The following is a 23090-nucleotide window of genomic DNA, read 5'->3' as shown; positions in this document are numbered from 1 at the left end:
AATATTTTAACAAGCCAAAGTCCATTTTTAATTTACTTTTGACTCACATATGAATCATAAAAATTAATTTCTAATCGTGAAAGGGACAAATCTGTCTTTTGGTAAGGAGACGTTTATCGTTGTTCTTTCTAATAATTGTGATTTTACCATTAAGAGATGTGAGAGATTCAGTGATGAAACAAATTATAAAGTACATGTACAAAAGCTATTTTATTTTTTAAACAAGATGTTGTGTGATTTTGATTGTTCTGACAGGGCTTAGGTCTTATCTGTGTTTAGGTAATGTGTTATCCTAATTGCTTGGAAGAGAGAACTATAAGTGGGTGTCTGTTTTCTGAGCACTAATAGGTTTATTTTTCTTCAATTTCTTTAGCATTTGCCCTTGCTGAATTGATTGACAATTCTCTGTCAGCTACATCTCAAAATACTGGTATTCGGAGTATACAGATAAAATTGGTAAGATAAAAATACTTTAACATTTTCAGACATAGTTTGCATTATCCTCTTTTTTCCTGTTGCTCCTTGTTGATTTGTGCTGTTTGTTTGTCTTTCCCCAAACAGTTGTTTGATGATTCCCAAGGAAAACCAGCTGTTGCTGTGATTGATAATGGAAGTGGAATGACTTCTAAACAGCTTAACAACTGGGCTGTATATAGATTGTCAAAGTTTACAAGACAAGGTGACTTTGAAAGGTTAGCAAGTTCTAAATATTTCTACAATAATTAGCAAGCTCTGCAAAGGTCCACAAAATATACTTTCAAGGCACAGCTGTATACCAACATTTAGCTAAACCCTGTCATTTTATGATTACAGAAATAGACCCATACTTTTTCTAAGTAGGCAATAGAGAAGTTTTATGACACAAAACTGCTCGTCTCTTATTGTGACACACTGAATACTTTTTTGTCCTTGGGACCTTCTCTAAACTGTCCTTTGCTTGCCTGCATACAGTTATGGGCATCCTGTGTCCTGCAGGGGATTTTTGTACTGTGTTCATCTGTTACCTGAAAATCTTTCAGTAGTGCATTAAATGATGCATTCAATATCTGTTAAGCTACTGGAATAGCAGATAAACAGATACATGGTTTTAGTTCAAGTTTCTTTTTTTTAATTTAAATCTTAATTCTATATAATGTATTACAAATTATACCTGAAAATGTCTATTTTTTTGATGCAGGCTACACAAAATAAATGTTTTGCATTTAAAGAAGAAAGTGGAGGTTCTGTGGTGGGTTTTGCTACTTATATGAATTCACTTTATGGTTTTGAATCTGTTCTCAAGAGATGTCCCACCTGCACAGCCAGGCTTAATCTTGTTGTATAAAATTCCACAGAATTAGTTATGTACAGTTTTTGAACTTCAGCCACATTTCAAATACCTTAAGCCTAGGATTGTAAACGTGAGGATGAGAATTACAGTCTCAGTCATAACTAATTTGTCATATGAGCAAGTAGTGTAAAAGGTAGTGGGAAGTGGTAATATAGCTGGGGGAAGTTATTTTGCATTTAAAGCATCTCCAGATAGAAAGTCAATGTCTTTTAAACATCTGGAAATAAGTGCATAAAAAGTGATTCTGGGTCATTTGTAAAGAAATTCACTGCTTTTTGAAATTGCTGTAGGTGAATTTAGTAACAGAAACGTGTAGTATTCCTAAAATGCAGATTTAAACTGTGGATTGCTACCACTTACTGGGTAGTAATCCACAGTTTACTACATCTCATCCATCTACACCTTATTTTCATTTGGGACTGCTGTGATTTAAAAATAAATGTTTTCCTAAACTAGATAAGTCTGTTAAATGTGACTTAAAAGACATGGAATTTCACTACTGATAGCATATGTTTTCTCTCCAAGTCTGCATTTAATAGTTGGTTGGCATTATTTCCCACTTTGACTTAAAAGTATTTTTATGAAAGGATGCTGTCAGAAAGATCAGACTTGCTTTGTAAGCCATTTTCATTTAATAAGATTAGGTTTGCGAGAAGGGGCAGAAATTTTTATAAGATGACTTAGGAAAATACTTACTCCGTCATCATCTTTTTAAAAAGAGTACATCAAGAATTTTAGGCACATATATTTTAATGTTGCAATTTTAAAAGGTATAAAGTGGAGGATTTTTTAACAAAATGCCAGGAGGAAGAATTTAATAGATGCTTTAGATCAGAAGTATCTTTGGGTTTTTTAATTACTTTTGTCTTGAAAAAATTTATTAAAGACGCTCTTATTCTCAGTGATCATTCAGGATATGTACGCCCTTTGCCAGTGCCTCGTAGTTTAAATAGTGACATCTCATATTTTGGAGTTGGAGGCAAGCAAGCAGTGTTCTTCGTGGGACAGTGTGCCAGAGTAAGTCAATGTCAGACTTCAATTTTATTTTAGAACATTTGCACACAATCAGATTGTTACTTCCTTACTTTTAATAACAGCGTTAAAGTATTTTATGATGTTAATTTTAAGTCTTATTTTGATTTTAAATGCTCTTTCTTTAATAAAATCAGATGATAAGCAAACCTGCAGCATCTCAGGATGTTCATGAACTTGTCCTTTCTAAAGAGGATTTTGAAAAGAAGGAGAAAAACAAAGAAGCAATATATACTGGATTCATTCAAAACAGAAAGGTAAATAGCCTTAAGATTCTCACATTTATAATTGAAAGCCTTTCCCAGCTTAATGTGATTTAACTGTGTAATAGTCCTGTAATACTTACCTGGGGATATCTTAATCTTATTTAATCATTTGCACCCTGTAGTGTAAAAGGAAGTAACCAAGAACTTGAAGACACTAAAGACAATTTATGCCTTATTTTTGTGTGACGCTTTTTCCTCTTTTCAGTTAAGATTCAATGACAGAAATGCTTTACAGTTTTACATGTCAGGTTAAGAAAAATGCTTAAAAATACTTTTCTAAGCACAGCAAACTTTTTTGGTTGTGTATGAAACAAAAATGAATTTTCTCTGAAGCAGTAAGGAATAAATTAAGGAACCAAATTGTACTTGTTTAGAAATATGTAAGACTAACCTGGGAGAAAATTCCAGCCAGACCAACAAAACCCATTGGTTTTATGAATATTCATAAATGTTGTAAAATAAATGAACTGTTTAGCTGAAAACTAAACTCAACAGTCCTGATGCTTTTCATGAAGAAAAAGAGCCTAAGTAAAAAAGTTGTAAGATAAGGAGGAAGACTAAGGAAAAGAACTGTTCTTTGGACATTTTTGGGCAAGGAGGGAGAGGCAAAGATGTAGCTAAGGGTACAGATGGGAGGAAAAATGGGTGGTGTGTATGACAAGGTAGTCAGACCTTGAGCCCATTATTTGGTGGGTTATACCAGTGTTCTTGGTGTTTTGTATGGATGAGAAAGGAAAGGGTAAATAAAGTTTTTATCATGCCAATTCTGGGTCAGTGAGTTGTAACAAAAAATGAGTTGCCAGAGTTTTGTTTTTATTCTCTCTACAATATCAGACTCAAAAAATGGAAACTGAAAATAAAAGCAGACAAAATCTGCTTTGTTGTAAAGGGTACAAATGCATTCCCTCCCTGCTTGATATTTAAGAGAAAGGTTGGATGATATAAAGTAGAAGACAAACTGGCAGGCATAAGTTGGAGGAAAGTAGCTGAATGAGATTCATAGATACTACTAAAGAGTTCAAGAAGGTGGTGCAATGAACTGTTTGAAAAGTTTTTTGTAATAATATAAAACCAAAGTTAAATTGATGCTGTTAAAAATGCAAGTTCTATTTAGAGTTAAAAGATAACTTTTAACTATCCAAGAGGGAAGAGATGCTGTGAAAAGCAATAGAGGTGAAATGTGAAGGTAACAGAGGTTTCCCTAAAAGATTCCTACAACTCAGGTTTAGGAATTTTTTTGCAAATGATTGAAATACCTAGGCCTGTTCATTATATTGGTGTGAAATAAAATGTGTGAATTCATCTCACTAATGACTTGAAAAATGGTCTACACTGCACATACGTCAGCAAGAGAATACTGTGGCAGAAGTAGAAATTGGAAATGGATTACTAGTGTGAGAAGAATAATTGAGCCTTTGAGCCATTCAATTAGTGAAGGAAGTTACTTTTGCAAAGAAATCAAGATGTAATTAATATGAAACAAAAGGGACTTTAGAACAAGGCCATAACACTGAAAAGAAGTGGCATTAATAGTATCCCTGCTGGTCATCTTTCCTTGATGGGTAATAGGCACTTGTCTCCACTGCAGTCACTTCTCTGCACCATTTAAAATTGCAAAGAAGTAAATAGTAATTTCCTAGTTGAGATAGATGCTAGGAGTGTAAGGGAAGGTGCTATGGTAGTTTGTCATCTGTAGTGGGAAGGCAACCAAATAATTTGGGAGTGATATTTTGGAGGCTCTTTCAGTCTGTAAATTTCTTCCATGCTGTACAAAGTGGCACTTGTTCAGCATCAGTGTGCAAGTTCTAGATTTGTCAGATCACATGGAGATGAGGACCAAGCAGCTCTGGCTTTTCTTTATTATCACCAATCCCATCACTAGCATAGAATAGTCCAGGCTATGCTGTGGGCAGAAAAAGAGACGTAGTCTTCTTTGATGAAAAGTCTCAAAAATGGTTTAATTATCCTCTTAGCTAAGGAGAGCTCTTTGATTCCCTGGGGAAAATAAGTCTTGCTAGAACACCCTAGATTAACTATTTCACCTAACTATGGTTAGGTAGAACATGTCTCCTTTCATGCCTTAGTTATGTGGGTTTGTCTGCTTTCCTGAAAAATAAGGCATGTAGCCGCATTTACTACAACATATCTTCTCAGTTGTAGCAATTGTTTGCATTCACTAGAAAGATCTTAATCTTTGTTTTAAAAATAGTTTTTTTCTGGATGTACCAAATGTAAGGATTTTATCACTGGTCCAGTGTGAAGCATGACATCAACCTGTGTCTCTCTGCACTTTAAAAAACTGTCAAAAGAGCAAAGTGCATCCGTTCAAGAAAAGACAATCACTGGCTTCTGGAATCGGGAATCTCTCTTCCTCTTAGACTACTTGACATTTCATCTGGAATTTAGGATTCATCCTTTTTTCTTTTACAGCAAAAGTGTTTCTTCCACTTGAGTTTCTGCTATAGAAAACAGCCTATCCCTTTAAAAGCCAATTTTTTTTTTTTAAGAGGACTTAATGTCTTGCACACTTAATGCTTCCACTTGACAGATGAGAACATGGATATCACACAGTAGTACATTCAGCATGATTAAATGCATTTCTAGACTGCACACTTTAGGTGCTGTGATGAAAGTGAGTTGAAAATGAACTGGATTAATGATACCACATTCTCAGCTTGTTGACTTTAATTTGGAAACTTTTATTTTAAGCTTTAATCCTTTGTGATACTTAGCATCATGTGTTCTGTATTACTTTTCTGTTATGGTTTTAATCTCTTTCAAATTGATGGGAGTTCAGAAATTCAGTTTACATCCCTGCTCTTATTATTTTATTCTTTTTGTAGCCATCTGATTCTACTCACATCACAAGTGATGATGAAAGATTTCTTCATAATCTAATATTAGAAGAAAGGGATAAAGAGAGTTTCACAGCAGTTGTCATTACAGGTGTACAACCAGATCACATGCAGTACTTGAAAAACTACTTTCATCTTTGGACAAGGCAGCTGGCGTAAGTTGGTGATTTAAAAGTGGGCTACTAACAAAGTCAAATAATTACAAACTGCTTCCTTGTTGTACTTTGACATTGGCCTTATTCCTGTTAAGGCCATTGATACTACAATTAGCCTCCCTATCTAACCAATTTTACAGAAATGAACACAACTGAATGAGGCACCTCCAACCAAAGATGTGACTTGATGATTGATACATAATTATCCACTGTAATTTTTAGTAGCCTATTCAATTTAATGGTGTATTACTAATGTAAGAAGTTATTTGTCTAATTACTAATAACTTCATCAGTTACTTTGCTCACAGCTGTGCTCCTAACCTTGGTATCTAGCTTTGTATTTACAGTTTTAGGGGATCTTTTGGTTGGTTGACTTTTTTAAACAACAATAAGAGAAAGTCCTGCTGCTTCCACCCAGTTTAAGAGGGAGAAGGATATATGACACTATCTGCTCTGTACTGTAATAATGTCATCAGTGCGCCCGCAGAGCCTGGAGATACCTGTGGATAGTTTGGGCTTACCTGTTAAGATGATGGACCCATCTGTGAATATAAACTGAAATACAAAGTTATAGACCAATTTTGAAATCTGGCAAACTATAGAACTTTGTTTTCAAACTATGATTTTACTTTTGTGATACCTATAATCTGATAATAATAGGTGTACTTAGAAAGAGGATGAATATAAGAATTAGGTAGTACCTTACTATGTGAAATATCATTCAGTGTTGCACGTTAAAACTTGTTGCTGAAACCATTTTTAACATCATGAAAATATAGGGTACATCTACCTGCAGAGAATAATTTAGTTCCCTATTAGCTTCCAGGTGCTCATCAAGTGAACACTCACACTTAAGTGTGTGTTAGTTCTTTCCAACCATCTCTTGAAGTGAAAGAGCTGCCTCTGAGATGGAACCCAGGTGCAATTATTCAGATATATGCTCTGCTCTGTAGCTGTTACAGTAAACCCACTCATTTAGTCTTCCAGTGCTACACAATCCTGTGTCACTGTTTCAGCTGTAATGGCCCTTTTCCACTCAAATGCCTCCCCATTCCCTTCTGCCATGCCTTTTGCCACACATGCATGATACCAGTTTCATTCTGCTTTAATGTGCTGCAGCACAGCCCTCATTATTTTGGATGCTTTGAAGTGGAGATGAACCTCTAAAATAACAATGTCTTAAGGCCAGGAGACTGCCTTTTGAAATCTGGAAGAAATGCACACAAAATACTAAGCAATTTGGACATACCATAAAATCCTGAGCAATAAGACCAGGAGGAGCTTTTTTCTGGGAAGCGAAATTTCTCTTTGGGGAATATTTAGTGCAGTGGAGGTCAAGAGCAAAGCAGCTATAAACTTGCAGGTGCATTTAACTTTAGTCATGCATTCAGTCCCCTTGACTAGTACAATCTCATTTTTCTCCTAACCATCCCCCAGAGGTTTAAGGATTCAGTCTTTGAAGTTGCAAGAACTCGCTAGGTTGCTGAAAAGTTGAAGTAAATGGAGTTAAGTTCTTCCGTTTTCTCAAATTGCATGTCTCTATGAAATTATTTAATCTATTTGACCATGTGGATTTTTTTAAATTTCGTAAATGAGGAAAAATGCCAATTAGAAAGCAATGTTTACAACTAAACAATTATATCTATTATGCAGATCACATCCATGACTCCTACCTATATTCAAATTTGTGTAAATATTGTAAAGATAGTGGTTGTTTGTTACATATTTCTATTACTATTAGATGATTGATATAAAACTGGTATCAGAGACAAAGTGTGGAAAGATTTGTGGCTCTAGTTCTTTCTGATTTCCAGAGTGCAGAACAATTTACAGTAGTTTTTTTTAGTTTATCCTTTGATGTAAAGGATCTGTAGGCATGTAACAATTGTGGGTTTTTTCACTTACTAATTTTTTTCAAATTTATTTCCAATTATTTTACCCAAAAAATTGTCCTAATGTGATTGTGCATGACAGAGATGAGAGGAATGAAAAGGAGTCACTCCCTTTAGTAAATCTTTTGTACCAGATATATGTTGTCAAGGAGTTGATCTATAACAGTGCAACAAACCAGTTATATTTTAATAAAAGTACAAGCTTATTTAGACTTTAAAAATTGCACATTATAATTTTTTTTAAAATTTCACTTACTGGTTTGGTTTTTTTTCTGAAATTTATTTCAGACATATCTATCACTATTATATCCATGGACCAAAAGGAAATGAAACTAATGCTGTAACAAAAGAAATAAGCCCTTTCAACAACATCGATATTGAGGTAAGAGATTCTGTACATGTTAGTCAAAAGTCCTCTTTGATGGCACCTTATTTTATATCATGCCTGTTTCTCTGTAATCATGCATTTTAAAATACAACATTCAAGATGTGTATGTAGTTTAATTTTTTGAAGTAATTCTGTTCAGCATTGCAATGTAGGAAGAACTAATTCCTTTGCTAACAGTCAGTCGTCAAAGTGCTTATTACTGTAAGTCTTTTGCTCTAAGGAAAATCGTGTTTTCCTTTTGTCCAGATTTCAATGTTTGAAAAGGGAAAAGTACCAAAGATTGTCAATCTGAGGGAGATCAAAGATGACATGCAGACGTTGTATATAAACACTGCAGCAGATAGTTTTGAGTTCAAGGCACATGTTGAAGAAGAAGGTATAGTTGAAGGCATCATCCGATACCATCCCTTCCTTTATGATAAAGAAACATACCCTGATGATCCATGTTTTCCATCAAGTAAGTGAAATGTTTTGCTGCTTGTCAGTCCTATCATAGACAGTCCTACTACTCTAAATATTTTAATGCAATAAAAACCTGAAGAACTTTAAGTTGAAATGCAAATTACTACCTGATTTAGGTCGTGACAGAACAGAAAGGTTCTCATTCTTTTGGATGAACAGATCCTGTGAATTGGCTGTTGTGGTAACTCATTCCTGTAAACTTGATCTTTGGCATAACACCATCTGATTTCAAATTATAAACTCTTATGGAATGTAATCCAGTTGAAACTTCACACTTTCTTGACTGCATCTTTGCTCCAACAAAGTAATAAAATATGAGGAGTTAGACTCAAGAGATTCTAGTATCGAAATACTGCAAAGGACAACATGTATTCTGAAGTCTTTCGTTTAAAATTTATTTTACTCAGTTGTGAGTTTTCAAATGCTACGGGTTTTAAAATACTTTGTACCTTTTTTTTTTTTTTTTTTTTGACAAAACATCTTGAGTTAATTGGGACAAAATTTCATGATACTAGAAGATCACTTGAAACTAAGGAAAAAGTAATACTTAAATTTTAAATTTTTGAATTTGATAATATTTAACTTCCGTTTAGGATTTTTCTTTGCCTCCCTTAGTTTTTCTGCTTGGCATTTTTAAAACAGGAAGAAAAATGTAATATTGTAATGAGCTTGATATTATGTGTATTGCACTGTGCTGAATGTAATAACAATAGTACTACTTCATTGAGATTGCCATGGGTTTTGATATTATATTCGTTTTTTAAGGAAATATATTCAAGGAGACTATCTTTCTTTTTTTTTTTTTTTTTTTAATCAAGGATTAAATGATGATGATGACGATGACTGTTTTTTAGTAGAAAAAGGTGCCAGAGGAAAAAGGCCTATTTTTGAATGTTTTTGGAATGGAAGGTTAATACCATACACAACTGTGGAAGAGTAAGTGATGATGTGTTTGTACAGTCTCTTTCTATAATGTAAACCTCTCTTTATAAAAAAGGATTGTAATGACTTTCTCCTTTTAAGTTTTGACTGGTGCGCTCCTCCAAAGAAGAGAGGATTGGCACCAATTGAATGCTACAACAGAATTTCTGGTGCATTGTTTACCAATGATAAGTTCCAGGTCAGCACAAACAAACTCACTTTCATGGATCTGGAGCTGAAGCTAAAGGATAAGAATACTCTGTTCACAAGAATCTTCAATGGGCAGGTAATTACTGCATTCTGTTAAGTGTTTCTTCTTGGTGAAGTTCAGTGCATGTAATACAGAAGCCTTTGTTCACTGTTATTTGTTCATGTCTCTCTGATTTAGTGAGTAGTAAAGCTGAATCTTTAAATCTGGAAACTTAAGATTTAGTATTTTTCCTTTTATTTTCTTGAACAATTACTTTATTTAGTTGTTATATGACGGTTTTTGTGGCGAGACCCTCTTCCTAAAGGAATATGGCTGCTGGAGGAAGCACTTCTTTTTGACTTGAAGTGTAGCTGTCCTAGAATTTTTTTAAGTTTTCAAACTGAAGAATCCTTTTTTTTTTTTTCCTTTGCATCTTTGTTTCTGTGGTTTTTTTTTTCTCTTCTGTTTTGTGGTTTTTTGTGTGCGTGTCTTTTGGCTTTTGGTTTGAGTACAGTATCTGTACTCTTAAAGTTGTTCAGACTTCTGACGTGATCAGATTCAAATTTTACACATTGTTAATATGTACTTATTTTGTAATCTCTTTATAGGAGCAGCGAATGAAAATTGACAGAGAATTTGCTCTGTGGCTCAAAGACTGTCATGAAAAATATGACAAACAGATAAAATTCACAGTCTTTAAAGGAATAACTGTACGTACTGATGTATCATCCAAAAGAATGCAGAGCCCTTGGACAATGTATGCTGCAATAGAGTGGGATGGAAAAACATACAAAACTGGACAACTGGTAAGTTAGTTGAACCCTATGAAAGGCAGGTACTGTGTATTTGATGCAGGAGTAATGTATTATTGGTGTCTTCTGCTTACAGGTGAAAACTACTAAGACTCATCCAATATTCTATGGAAGCATTGAGAAATTTTACTTGTATGGGGACCATGATGGGGATATATTTGCTACTGGAGGAGAGGTTCAAATTGCTTTGGTAAGAAGAAATACAGAAAGGATTCACACAACTAATGTGGATGTTAAATCTTTAAACATATCCCTTGTCTGACCTGATTAAATTATTTTAAATAACAGTAAATACCTTTAATGTAATTTTTGACAATCAGCAGTCTAGAAATATTCAACTTCAGCTTTAATGTGAATATATTAAAATTATTATTCATTATGAACAGTCTGGTTTATTAAGATTTGCGTATGAAATAAAGTACCACGGTTAGCATCAATAGTATACTGTGCATCCATTTGTAACCCTTGTGCTTTCAGTAAATTTTGAAACAATGTCTTGTAGTTTCACTGGGCAGTATTTGTTAGTATGTTGCATTCTGTCTGTGTTGACTTGTCTAGTTCCTTCACTGGGACGTCTTTCTCATCTAAGATATTATAAAGTCTGGCCATTTATAACTGCACCAAATTTTTATTTCAGGAACCACAGGCATTGTATGGTGAAGTGAAAATTATTCCAATCTCAAAACTTGACAGAACAGTGTCTGACAAAGTTGTTAAAAAATACATAGAGGATGAAATGGCAAGGTAAGCACTAAGTAATAATTACATAATGGTGGAGTTCCTAATTACGGTTTTTGTATTTAATCAGGAATCAAACAAATTTCAGTTTTGTTCCCAAATGGGAAAGCAGTCAGCTGTTGCAGCAGAAACAAAAAAAAATATAAACCAAAAAGAAATAGGTTGGGATTTGTTTTTTCTTTCCCTACCACAAAAACAACTTCATGTGTATTTAACTAAGATAAATTGCCATGTATTTTAACTTAATAAAAAAATGTTCACCTTTTTTTTTTATTAGACTTCCTGACAGATTATCAGTAACATGGCCTGAAGGAGATGAGTTATTACCAAATGAAACAAGATTTGCTGGTACACCAATAGGTATATTTTTTTTATTCCAAATACTAAAACCTTAAACGCCACTTTAAAAATACATCGTGCACCCTTGTTAAAAAGACAAGCATACAGAAATCTCTGATCACTTTTAATCCCCAACATATTTTAAAAGTCTGTCATTTTTCATTTTAAATTCAGGAGCATTAAGAATAGAAATTTTAAATAAGAAAGGAGAAGCAATGCAAAAACTTCCAGGTACAAGCCACGGAGGTTCAAAGAAACTTCTTGTTGAACTCAAGATTATTTTGCATTGTGAGTATTTCATTATATTTAATTGCATCTTCATTATTTTTTCAGTGCATAATGGATAATAAGGTATTTCATTGTATAATATATGTATATATCTAAAATACATATTAGAATTTGATAAATGGATGTGGTAGTTAGACAATACTTCATCAGTGCATGTAGCATTTCAAAGCCACTTTTCATGAAATGACAATTGCCTCAGTACCATATATGTAATGTCTTAATGCTGTATTTTGATTACATCTTCTGTCCCAAGTAAGGAGGGCCTATCAATTCCAGCCTGTCTACTTAACATGCATCAGAACATGGGTAAAATGGATAATGTTTCTGTAATTAGCATAGCAATTTACATGAGCTGCATAAAAGTAGGGATCAGACTTGTTTAGTATCTAACATAAATTCACTTCAGAATTTTTTAAAAATCAAGTTTCTTTTGGTTTACTGTTTTGTGGTTTCCATTTTGTGGGTGCTTCACTTGATGTTCTCACATTTCGTTGTTAAGAATTGCATTCTGTCCAAGGCAGCTGACATCACTCAAGTTTTGTTTGGAACACAGAATTAGAACACTAAATTCTCTGAAAACTCCAATTCTGCACGTCAAATGTATTTGAAACTTGTAGAAACCTAAAATCTTCTTTCTTTCCATACACCGTAGGAAAATCCAATTCCTTTATCTGTTAGGAGCTGTAAAAATAGCTTTCTGAGCACTGAGGTTATTATAGTGATACATGTCAAGCAAACCAAATGGAAGTATCTACAGTTTAGTGTATGTGTCGTGAGGCTACACATTGCATTTTAATGGCACTTGTTTATGGGAGCTGGCTTCTGTGCATGACCATTGTCCAGCATAGTGTGCTGGGGCATAAAGAGGTTGGAATTGAACAAAAGCTGTTAATTTAATATAGATTATCAAATTGTCTCCTATTGGCATGAGTGTCAAACCAGTGTTTTGCAGGTTTAATAAGATACGGCATCCTGATGTCAGGAAGTATGAACTTGAGAGAGACCTGGTGTTTCTATTGTTCTGTTTTGTCTTGTTTGTCTAGGATCATTGAAAAATCTACCTCCTGACCCATTCATTGATGGAAATTTGTACTTTTAACTGTTTCTACTGCTTCCTGTGTTAGCTTTTTTCTCTACTCAGTTGAAGAATCAGTAGTGTAATCCTCATATTCTTCACCAGAACAATGAATAAGTCCTATGAGTGATGATTTGGGCATGGCACACCGGGCAAAACTCAAACCCCTGATTGTATAAATGAGAGAAATGTGATTACGCCCATACAGAAGCCAAGAGCAAATATAATGTACAAAAAGTTTCTCTTCTATTTTGAAAAGTGGAATACTTGGTGGACTATACTATGGGCTACCAAGAGACCTGAGCTATAAGAAACCTGATCTTGTACTGGGGAGTCTTATTGTACAAGCTTGGACTCAAAATTAGGGTTTGAATTAGGGTAAGAGAATGATCAAGTCTCATTGACAGCTCTTACTTTATCTTATGTATGCCATTTCGTGCAAGAACAGGGTCTTGAAACAGTTTTGCTTAGCTATAAAACAATTTGTATTTCTACTGCATTTCTTTTTATTCTGTGTAGTCTTATTACAGTCACATTCTATATTCTGAAGTGTGTTTTGGGGGAAAATAAGAAGTATCAATGCCTCTTGACACTTCCAACAATAAATCTTACTTCTGTATTTATCTTAGGTTATAGAAGCAGTCACTAAAACTGCCTCAGAGTTTCAGTATGTTCTATTTTTGTATCTGTCTTAATTCTGCAGAGGTTTATAAAGACAGATAAAACAATTTGGAACAAAATTGTTCTTTTTTTCAGTCATATTTTCTGTCAACTGCACATTTTTATCATTGCTCCTATTTAAGCAATTTTGCTGCAGTCATTTGTCAGTTTAATCCATTGCCAGCATGGAACAGGGAACATACTTACAGGGAACATACAACCAAAGAGCTAATAAAATTCAACTTTACAAACCTGCTGCTTTCAGTGCAATGTGCCTAAGGCTAGCAAATTTTAACTAAAATGGTATTAGACAGAGAACTCATTTGTTTAGCTGTGATCAATGTGTTTAGTTGTAAAGCTGAATTGATGTTAGTTAGATCCAGAAGTGATAGTAATACTTAACTTTTTCAAGCATTAGTATCACTTACTATTAAGAATTATGGTGTAAAATTTAAATATGTGAGCTAAGTGTTTGTTTTGCAGCACCTACTGAGAATAAAGAAATAATTTCCCATATCAGTCAGCATGGAGGCAAGTGGCCGTACTGGTTTAAAAAAATGGGTAAGTTGCATATTCAATATCTTCAGTTTATTTATAGTTTTTTTTTCTTTCTAATTGTACTTTTATATCTGTTTAGAAAATCTTCAGAAACTTGGTAATTACTCCTTGAAACTGCAAGTAGTGTTGAATGAAAGTAATGCAGACACTTATGCCGGAAGGCCTCTGCCATCTAAAGTATTTAAATTTACTATTATAGGTAAGAATTCATATCTTTTTTCCTACTTTTAGTGTTTCTATTTGATTCATAGTATATCAAAATTTGTCATGTCCTAGTTGAGACGTGGTTTTCAGCACTGAAAAGTAGCATTTGCATGTCAAATTTGAAGCATTTCCAGGAAAAAATGTTTTTTTGTAATAGGTTTTGATCTCACATGTAATGTGTTGGCTCTATGGTAGGCAGTTTTGCATAAAAAATAAAGTTCTGATTGAATCTAAGGTCCTTGATGTGAACTTTCCCAAATGTACTTAAAAAAATAAACTTCATTAGAATCACCCTTTTTCCTCATGCCATTGACATAAATATTCTTTCATAAAACTAGTATTTGTTAGGCCAACTTTCATGCATAAACCACAGAAATGCATTAAAAAACAGGTTATATGTTTAAAATAAACATACTGAGATTGCGGTCTTTTTTAAAAATACTTAAGGAAAAATCCTATGCAAAACTAAATTCTCATTTGATTGTAATGGATATGTCTCTTTACTGCAATGTTTACTAGAATACTCATTTCAGAAAGGGTTGGAGTGAAAGGAGAGGTGGTGGGGTAGCCTGTAAATGTTTAGAGTTTCTGGAGCTTGATGATTGTGACAATTAATGTTGATGTTTGTGCCTAAGAGAGCAGGGAAGGCCAACAAGGCAGATACTGTGGTGGGAGTCTGTTATAGATGACCCAGCTGGGATGCAGAGGCAGATTAAATACATAAATCAGCTGGGAGAAGTGTCACAATCACTAGTCCTTGTTCTTTTGAGGGACTTCACCTTACCAGATGTCTGCTGGAAATACAACACAGCAGAGAGGAAATGGTCTAGGAGGTTCTTAGAGTATGTTGAAGAGAACCTGCTGAGCTGACACAACTGGTGAGGGAGCCAGCTAGGGAGGGAGCCCCATCTCCGTTGTGACTTTCCTTTTGTGAACTGGAACCAGAGAAGGACTGGTGGGTGGTTGGAGGCTGTCTTGAGCACGACAATCACAAAATGAATGTTTACAGTGTTCACTGTTCTTGAAGTAAGGAGAAGAGTTAGCAGAACTCTCACCTTGGACTTCCAGAGGGCAGAATTTGGCCTGTTTAGGTGAGTGGTTGACAGAGTCCCTTGGGAGGTAGTTCTGAAGGGCACAGGAATCCAGAAAGGCTAGAAGAAGAGAGCAAAAAGGAAGTTCACAACCTGAACTTCAGGAGAAGACTCTGGCCTCTTCAAAGATCTGCCTGTTAGAGCTCTCTAGGAGGAGGCCCTGGACAGACTGGAGGCCCAAGCAAGTTTGTTAGTAATCACAGGTCACCTCCAAGCTCAAATCTGGTTCATCGCAATAAATAGGAAGTCAGACCAAAATTCCTGGAGGCTTGCTTGGATGAACAAAGAGCTACTGGCAAAACTCAACACAAAGAAGTATACAGAAGGTGGAAATTCCTCCCAAGTAACCGTGGAGGCATACAGAGACACTATCCAAGCATGCAGGGATGGGGTTAGGAAAGCCAAAGTCCAACTGGAATTGAAAATGGAATCACGATCAAGTGCTATCAAAGTCAAGAAGATAGACTTCTTTAAATACATAGGTGACAAAAGGATGGCTGAAATAAACATGGACCCACTGTTGAATGAGGCAGGGAACACAGGATGTGGAAAAGGCTGAGATACTAAAATCATCTGCCTTAGTATTTACTAGTAAGACAGACCTCAGGAATCCCAGACCCCAAAGACTGCTGGAAGGTCTGGGGCGAGGAAGATACACCCTTGGTGGAAGACACACCCTGGATGATCAGGCCAGGGAATACCTAAGCAAACTGGTGTCCATGGGCCATGATGGGATGCACTCATGAGCCAGAGAGAGCTGGCTGATATCCTTATGCGGCCACTCACACTAATTGAATAATCATGGCAGTTGAAAGCACTGCCTGATGTTTTGAGGAAAGCTTCACTCCCATCTACAGAAAGCAGGAGGAGGAAGCACAGAGCTACAGGCCAGTTAACTTCATCTCAGTTCGTGGGAAGGTCATGGAGCAGCTAATCTTGAAAACCGTTTCCAGGTATGTGAAGGACAAGAAGATCATCGGGAGTAGTTAGCATGGATTCACCTTCTATGATGAAAGGACTAGCTTAGTAGATGTTGTTTACCTAGACTTCAGCAATGTTCTCATCAGTAAGATCCCGTAATATCCTCACAGAGAAGCTCATGAAGTTTGGACTGGATGAATAGAGTAAGGTGAATTAAAACAGCAAACCCAGAGAGTGGTGATCTGTGGCTCTAAGTCTAGTTGGAAGGCAGCAAGTAGGGGTTACCCCAGGGGTCAATACAAGGTTTGATCCTGCTCAGTGTCATCATTAATGATCTGGATAACAAGACAGAATGTATCTTAGCAAGTTTTCCTGATAACACAAAACTGGGAAGAATGGCTGATACACCTGAGAATTTGCCACCATGCAGAGCGACCTCAACAGGCTGCAGAAATCAGCTGTCAGGAACCGCAGGAAATTCAACATGAAGGGCAAAGTCCTGCACCTGCAGGACAACCCCCTACCTCCACCCAGGTATCTGGAAAGCAGCAGGACACAAACCAGCAATGTGCCCTCACAGGAACAAGCAGCAGCACCCTCTTGGGCTGCATTAGAGGCAGGTCAAGGGAGGTGATCCGTTCTCTCCACTCAGAATTGGTGAGGCTAGCTGCCCAAAGCTGGACACACTGCATTACAACATAGAGACATGGATATACTGGAGATATACTGGAGAGTCCAGCACAGGCCCCTGAAGATGATGAAGGGACTAGATGCTGCTGAGGCAGTGAAACAATTTTCCCAGAGTTGTAGTAGCCCCATCCCTGGAAGCGTTCAAGGCCAGGTAGTATAGGACTCTGAGCAACCTTGTCTAGTGGAAGGTGTTCCTGTCCACAGCAGGGGTTGTTGGAAGTGGATGATGTTTAAGGTCCTTTCCTACTCAAACCATTCTATGATTCCATGATCTCACCTGAAAACTGTCTGGGGGAGCAGTGACTTCTCTGCCTGGAGATGACTCATGGGGGTCTTACCAATGTCTATAAACAACGGAAGGGAGTGTAAAGAAGGTGGAGCCAGGCTTTTTCCAGTGGTGCTCAGTGACAAGACTAGAGCCAATGGGCACACACTGAAGCACAGGAGGTTCTCTCCAAACATCAGGAAACAGGGGTTTTTCACTATAAAGGTGATGCAGTGCTGGAACAAGTTGCCCAAGAAGTTGTGGGGTTTCCTTTATTGGCAATATCAAAATTGTCTAAACGCATTCCTGGGCAACTGACTCTAGGTGGTCCCACTTGAGCCAGGGTCATTGGATAAGATTAGCTCCAGAAAACCCTTCTGACCTCAACCATTCTATGAACTTTATCTACAAGGGAGACAGAAAGAGGGAAAGAAAAAAAAAAAGCTAATTTCTTTGCATTTAATATTAAAATGGTTATTTTTGTCACAATTTTGGGAGGTACAGCTAACATGTTTTCAGAAGATCAAAGAGGAAAAAAAATCAATGTTTTCTATTTCTTCCACAAAAGAGAGGCTTTGAATGCAAATTCTTGAGGCAGAAAATAGTTTTTTGTATGTAGCACATTCTTCTAAAAGTTTCTACTTAATGGCAGAGTAGAAAGAGGTATTCTTGTATGACAGTAAAGGAAAAAAAATGTTTGGCATTACTTGAAAAGAGTAGTTATTTAAACATATGTCTGAAAACATGCCATGGAAGGCTCAAGATATTTCTGTGAACATACAAGTAAAGAAGAGGGAAAAAAACCTTGTTCTCTGAATAAAAATGAACCTTGCCTCCTCTTTTATCTCTTTATCAAAGTGAAAGAGAATCTTATTATTTTCCAATAATAGTGGGCTTCCCCCAGTGTGGCAGCATTCAATTAAAGATTCCTTCAGCTATAACAACTGAAATGAGTAAATCTCAATGGAAAGGAACAAAAATTTGAAAAAACAATTTAGCTAATAGTATAGTGCTTTTAACACATGGGATAGCTAAAGTTGAGTTTGGTATCTATTACTGCTTTTTTATTTATTTAGAAGATAATTCAACATTTTTAACATTGTCAGATTTTAAAGGTAGATATTTCAAGTCTTTATTATTCCAATTGTGTTTTGTGTTTTCTCAGAGGCAGCCATAAAGCTTCACACTTGTTATTCCAAAATATTAACATTTGTGTTACTATTTGTGATGTAGATTCTGAAAATCCAGGAAAGAACAGTCTAAACTGAAAAAGCATTTTGACTGAGAAACAAGTTACTCTATCTTTCTAACAGAAGGTTGTCGCTGAGTGTTTATAGTTGTTCTTGAGAAGCTAAAAAATCACTATAAATGCTGGTTGAAACTGAGCTTCCTAAGTCAGTCTACAAGGTTTGTGGTTTTAGTTCAGACATGTTCTTTTGACAGTTACTAACTTTAATATTGCAAAAGTTATTCTACTGTTATTTCTCAAATCATGTTACAGTTTTATCATTCACTTACAATGATAAAGTTGTAGACACTGTTACACTTTCTCTTGTTATAACCAGTAACTAATTTTAGCCAGTACAAGGCATCTATCGTCTCTTGTGCAAAGGAAGCTCCCTGATAATGGACACCTCTAGGTTTTAAAAATAGTTGTTAATTTGAGTTCAAAATTGTTTGGTAGAATATTAATTTACCACTTAGCTCAGCATCCGTTGCTTCTTTTTTCAAAGGCCACTTGGTCAAGACATTTTGTTTCTGCAAAATATGATTCTTGATTTACATGCTCCAGTTGATAGACACTCCACTTACTACCACTGTTTGGTCTTGTTTGTTAGTGCCTATATTGGAGGCAGTATAACAGGGCCAGGTTTCACAGGAAAAATACACTCACATTTCTTTTCCTAATACTCATCATTATATATCTTTATCTCTCAAATTTGAGGCAGTTGTAGAGCAAAAAAGTTCTTTTGCATGAATGATGTATTTTACCAGAATTAAAACAATTAAATATTTAGGAAAAGCTGTCCACACAGAACTTTTTCATTTTCAGGTGCTGTATTGGTGTTTTGAATACTTCGGTAATTTTGACTATCCTGTTATGTTTCTTATACTGTAGTCTCCCCCTGTTACATTTTAACTATTACTTTTATTTTAGTGTAAGTTAAAAAAAAGAACATAAGCATAACTTCAGTTATAACAGTATTCTGAACAGCCTGTTTACTTTGCGTCTGAAGGCTTAATTACAGCCTTAATCAAGAAAAAGCCAAGGAGCACACGTAATTCTTTCTAAAAATGTGTTATTCTTTTCTCTTAGAGGGCAAACCAGAGAAATTTTTGGTGGGTCTCTTGGAGCTTCCTTTTCGAATTGGAGTACCTTTTAGTATTCCTTTGGAATTGCAGGATGAATTTGGTCATGCAACACACTTGACAAATCGCATTAGACCAATTCTGGAAGCTAGGTAATTCAGCCATCTTTTTTTTTTTTCCTTTCTTTATGTGACAATATAATAATACTTTAGGGTTTATCTGAATGATGTGCTGGGAATTTCTCACATAAATTAACTGATATTTTTGCTTTTATTTTCATAAGAATGTCTGAAAGTATCTTGTATATTAAAACACTGCATTTATTTTTAAACTTGATTCTCTTGTGTTTTCTCTATATTTTTCTAGTGGATTAACACTGAAGCATGAAGACATACCTGTGGCAACAAAGTGTGTCATTAAGGGTGTTACTGCTAAAGGCTGTGTAAATAGTTGCCAGGGCAAGGTAGGCTAAAAAATTTAAACTTGAAGTAAGATATTAAAAAAAAATACACAGAGAAAATAATTTTTATGTGAAATGAATTGTCACTTAGTTTTAGCTTAAGTTTGGTCTACACTAATGGCTACAGATATTTCTTTGGATATTTTCAAATTATCTCTTAAAGCTCTACTTGGATCAATTTGTATTTTCCATACCTGCACTCTTTTCACAGCTGATGGGACTGGAGCTGGAAGGGCTGAGTAACACATGGATGTGTGGTAGAGTGTACCCAGCATACCAAATCAGCTGTCTTAGTTTGAACTGGTGCTGAGATTGGCTTAAGCCAAATCATCCTGTGACTTTTGGACTGAAAGATGATAGGGAGCTAAAGAAGATGAAATCTTCCATTTTTAGTTCAGATGATGAGTAGTAAAAGCTAATATGCAGGGTGTCTGCTCAAGCTTCTTTAATTATTTCCACTATTCTTGTTGCACTTACACAGTTATGCTTATCCACTTACACACTTACGTTATCCAAATCCAACCTGTTACTGAGGGATTCTCAGCACCTTGTCAAGCTTCTACTTTACTGTAAAACCCAAAAATGTACATTCCATGCTAAAACGACTTTTTTCATAAAACAAGTCCTAATGCTTTTGATAAATATAAATTTAAATATTTTTAAAGTAATTTTAAATTTATTTATAAGGTATATTTACACAGTATTTTAACCAGGTCCCTATCCTTTCACTTAGACTCATAGTCTAGCATAGTAAAGACAAAGCTAGGAGGTGAGGGACCCCATTTTACTGTTGATATTGTTGCTTAGAAAGTAGCAAATACTGTTGCTGGTGTAAAGACGTATAAAGCAGAGAAACAGCATATACCTGCTTATTGAAAATTAAAGGGTGTTCAGTGTAGTAAGGCAAAGTTTGTAGGCAAAGTTCAGAAGGGCAAGAATGATGACATAAAATGGAGTGGATTATGAGAAATCAAGTGTATAGAAGCAAGTGTGCCAGACTTTAGCAAGAGATAAATTTGGTGAGGGGCAAGACCAAGAATCGTTTAGGGAACTTGAAATACTATAGTATTAAATATTATGGTATGAAATAAAAATATTATGGTACGAAATAATATCATACCATAATAATTCAATAATTTTAAAAGAGTTTTGCATTTTAATAATTTAAAAATTATTCCCATTGCTATTTTTCATTATCTGATTTTAATGTGAAAATTTGTTTTAGTGATGCAGTTTACAGCAGTTATTTTTCTTACATCCTTAATCAAAGATGAGATGGACGGTGCTAGTGGTGCCTTGCTAAGGAATAACAAAGACCTTGGAGACCCTTATTTTAAAACTCTTTTTTTTTTTAACTGTTATATTTTTCCCCATTAAAACAGCCTCTAAGCAGGAAATGAAAAGTTATGACAGTTGCTTTTTGTAGTTTCAGAATCACGTAGTTTAACATACAAACTGTGAACTGAACATTTCTGGTTATAATAACATGGAAAAGGCAGGTTTCAGTACAGGGGGAAATCTTTTTTTTTTTTGTAACACTGCAAGACAATTTCTAGGGACTTCTGAAATTAGCATATGTATAAATTGACATGATTATGTGAAATTAAAATACAGTTTTATTTAAGGTTAATAATTAAAATACTCTTTTTGTTAGACCTTTAATCTGAAGATTACTCTTCCTGGTTTGAAAGAAGATACACAAGTCATTAAAATAAGATTGCAGCCTGGTAAGTATCCTTAAAATATTTAGTGAAATTCTGTTAAATTTTATTCTGACACTATTAATGAAAGGTTCTTCCAAGAAAGTAAAATATTTAGTGAGGCATAAAAAAGGATCCAGGTGATGACCAGAAAGGAAGTAAAGACAAGAGCATGTCATTCTTGGCAGGAGTATCATTGTACTCACAGCCCAATCTTATTTACTATTCTAGGGGCTGGAATATTGGTCTACTTATTTGAGACACATTTTTGTCTTTTAATTACTTTAAATCTTTTTCTAATCTAGTACCACTGAACAAATTAATTTCTTATCTTCTTGGTTTTTTTTAGCATTAAAACTTTTAACCTGTACTAATGTGCATTGACTTGTTCTCCCTGCAGAAAACCTCTTATGAATTAATAAGTCCTCATTCAGTTTCTTAACTGAGCAAAGGGGGATGCTTTTGCAATTGAACTGTGTCTGAAATTTTAATGTTAAGTGAGTTTATCATAATACAAGACAGGAACATAGAGGTCTGTGAGGACACTGCCCTTACCAGAATTTTATGTTTTGTGGATGTCTTGATTCAGAGGATTGCCTTACATGAGATCTGTTATCCCTTGTTACCTGGGTTTTTCTGGATTTGGGATATAAAGTATAGTATGAAATCTAAGTTTTGGCCTCCCAGATTACCAAACTTCAGGCTTGCCCATCTCATTTTGCAGAGATACTGTCTTCTACTTTGTAAGACCAACAATGCACAGTTTAGTCCATTATTCTTTGTCTTTTGAGGATAGAAAACAGTGTAGAAAACAGTGAAATGATTGGACTTGAGACAGACTGTGTTGTGTGTTGCTGTTATTTACCTTGGACTGTTACTTACCTTCATCCTTCATTTTGCTTTTGACAACGTAGATATGCTTCACTGCCTCTTTCTTCTCACTTGAGTTATATCCCTGGCTTTGTAAGCTGTTTTTTGAGGAAGGAATAATAAAAGCTATTTCAGTCTCATTCTTCAACCAGTGAGTTTGAAATAGTAGATTTAATAAGTCATGCATAAAGGATGCTTCTGAAAAATTATCATCTTTGTTCCTTCAGAACCTATCTTTTAATAGTAATCTTCTACTTCCTTCTCTTTTTAAAAACTGATAAAATAACTGCGTGTTCCAGGAGATAGTTTTTTTCTGAATAGCTTCACTTTATTGTCTAAGTAATGACAACAGAATTTTCTTTTGCATTTCTTTGCATGCAGATTGTAGCTGTGATAGCTTTGGCAATTAGTTGGATATCTCAACATTAATATATTTGGATTTATCATATCACAAGAAAGCTCAAAGTTTCTCTTTTGATGAATGTGAATCCATATAGCAAGTAAACAGAGCTATTATAATGTGTTTACACCTTGTATATTCTGAATTTCATCATGTTTGTCTAAGTGTTCTCTACTAAAATAATTCAGAAGGTTGGTAGATGGTATGTGTTGAAGGAC

General features: G+C 35.2%; 1 protein-coding gene across 2 annotated transcripts in view; it reads left to right on the top strand.

Annotated features, from left to right (window-relative positions):
• SMCHD1 (structural maintenance of chromosomes flexible hinge domain containing 1) overlaps positions 1–23090 on the top strand; it is a 66583-nt gene that overhangs the window by 11976 nt on the left and 31517 nt on the right. For both annotated transcript variants that reach the window (XM_053983854.1, XM_053983862.1), the window contains exons 4-22: positions 374–456; positions 562–692; positions 2233–2347; positions 2500–2619; positions 5472–5638; positions 7819–7912; positions 8165–8375; positions 9199–9316; positions 9404–9587; positions 10100–10297; positions 10380–10493; positions 10941–11047; positions 11319–11401; positions 11555–11668; positions 13887–13964; positions 14041–14160; positions 19450–19594; positions 19809–19905; positions 21557–21629. In XM_053983854.1, the coding sequence (XP_053839829.1) occupies positions 374–456; positions 562–692; positions 2233–2347; positions 2500–2619; positions 5472–5638; positions 7819–7912; positions 8165–8375; positions 9199–9316; positions 9404–9587; positions 10100–10297; positions 10380–10493; positions 10941–11047; positions 11319–11401; positions 11555–11668; positions 13887–13964; positions 14041–14160; positions 19450–19594; positions 19809–19905; positions 21557–21629 (2352 nt within the window). The remainder of the gene's footprint in view (positions 1–373; positions 457–561; positions 693–2232; positions 2348–2499; positions 2620–5471; positions 5639–7818; positions 7913–8164; positions 8376–9198; positions 9317–9403; positions 9588–10099; positions 10298–10379; positions 10494–10940; positions 11048–11318; positions 11402–11554; positions 11669–13886; positions 13965–14040; positions 14161–19449; positions 19595–19808; positions 19906–21556; positions 21630–23090) is intronic.

This window comes from Vidua macroura, chromosome 1 (genome assembly GCF_024509145.1).
Source record: "Vidua macroura isolate BioBank_ID:100142 chromosome 1, ASM2450914v1, whole genome shotgun sequence".
NCBI classification, from domain to species: domain Eukaryota; kingdom Metazoa; phylum Chordata; class Aves; order Passeriformes; family Viduidae; genus Vidua; species Vidua macroura.
Note: the sequence above shows the minus strand (reverse complement) of the source record. Positions and strands in the feature narration are given on the sequence as shown.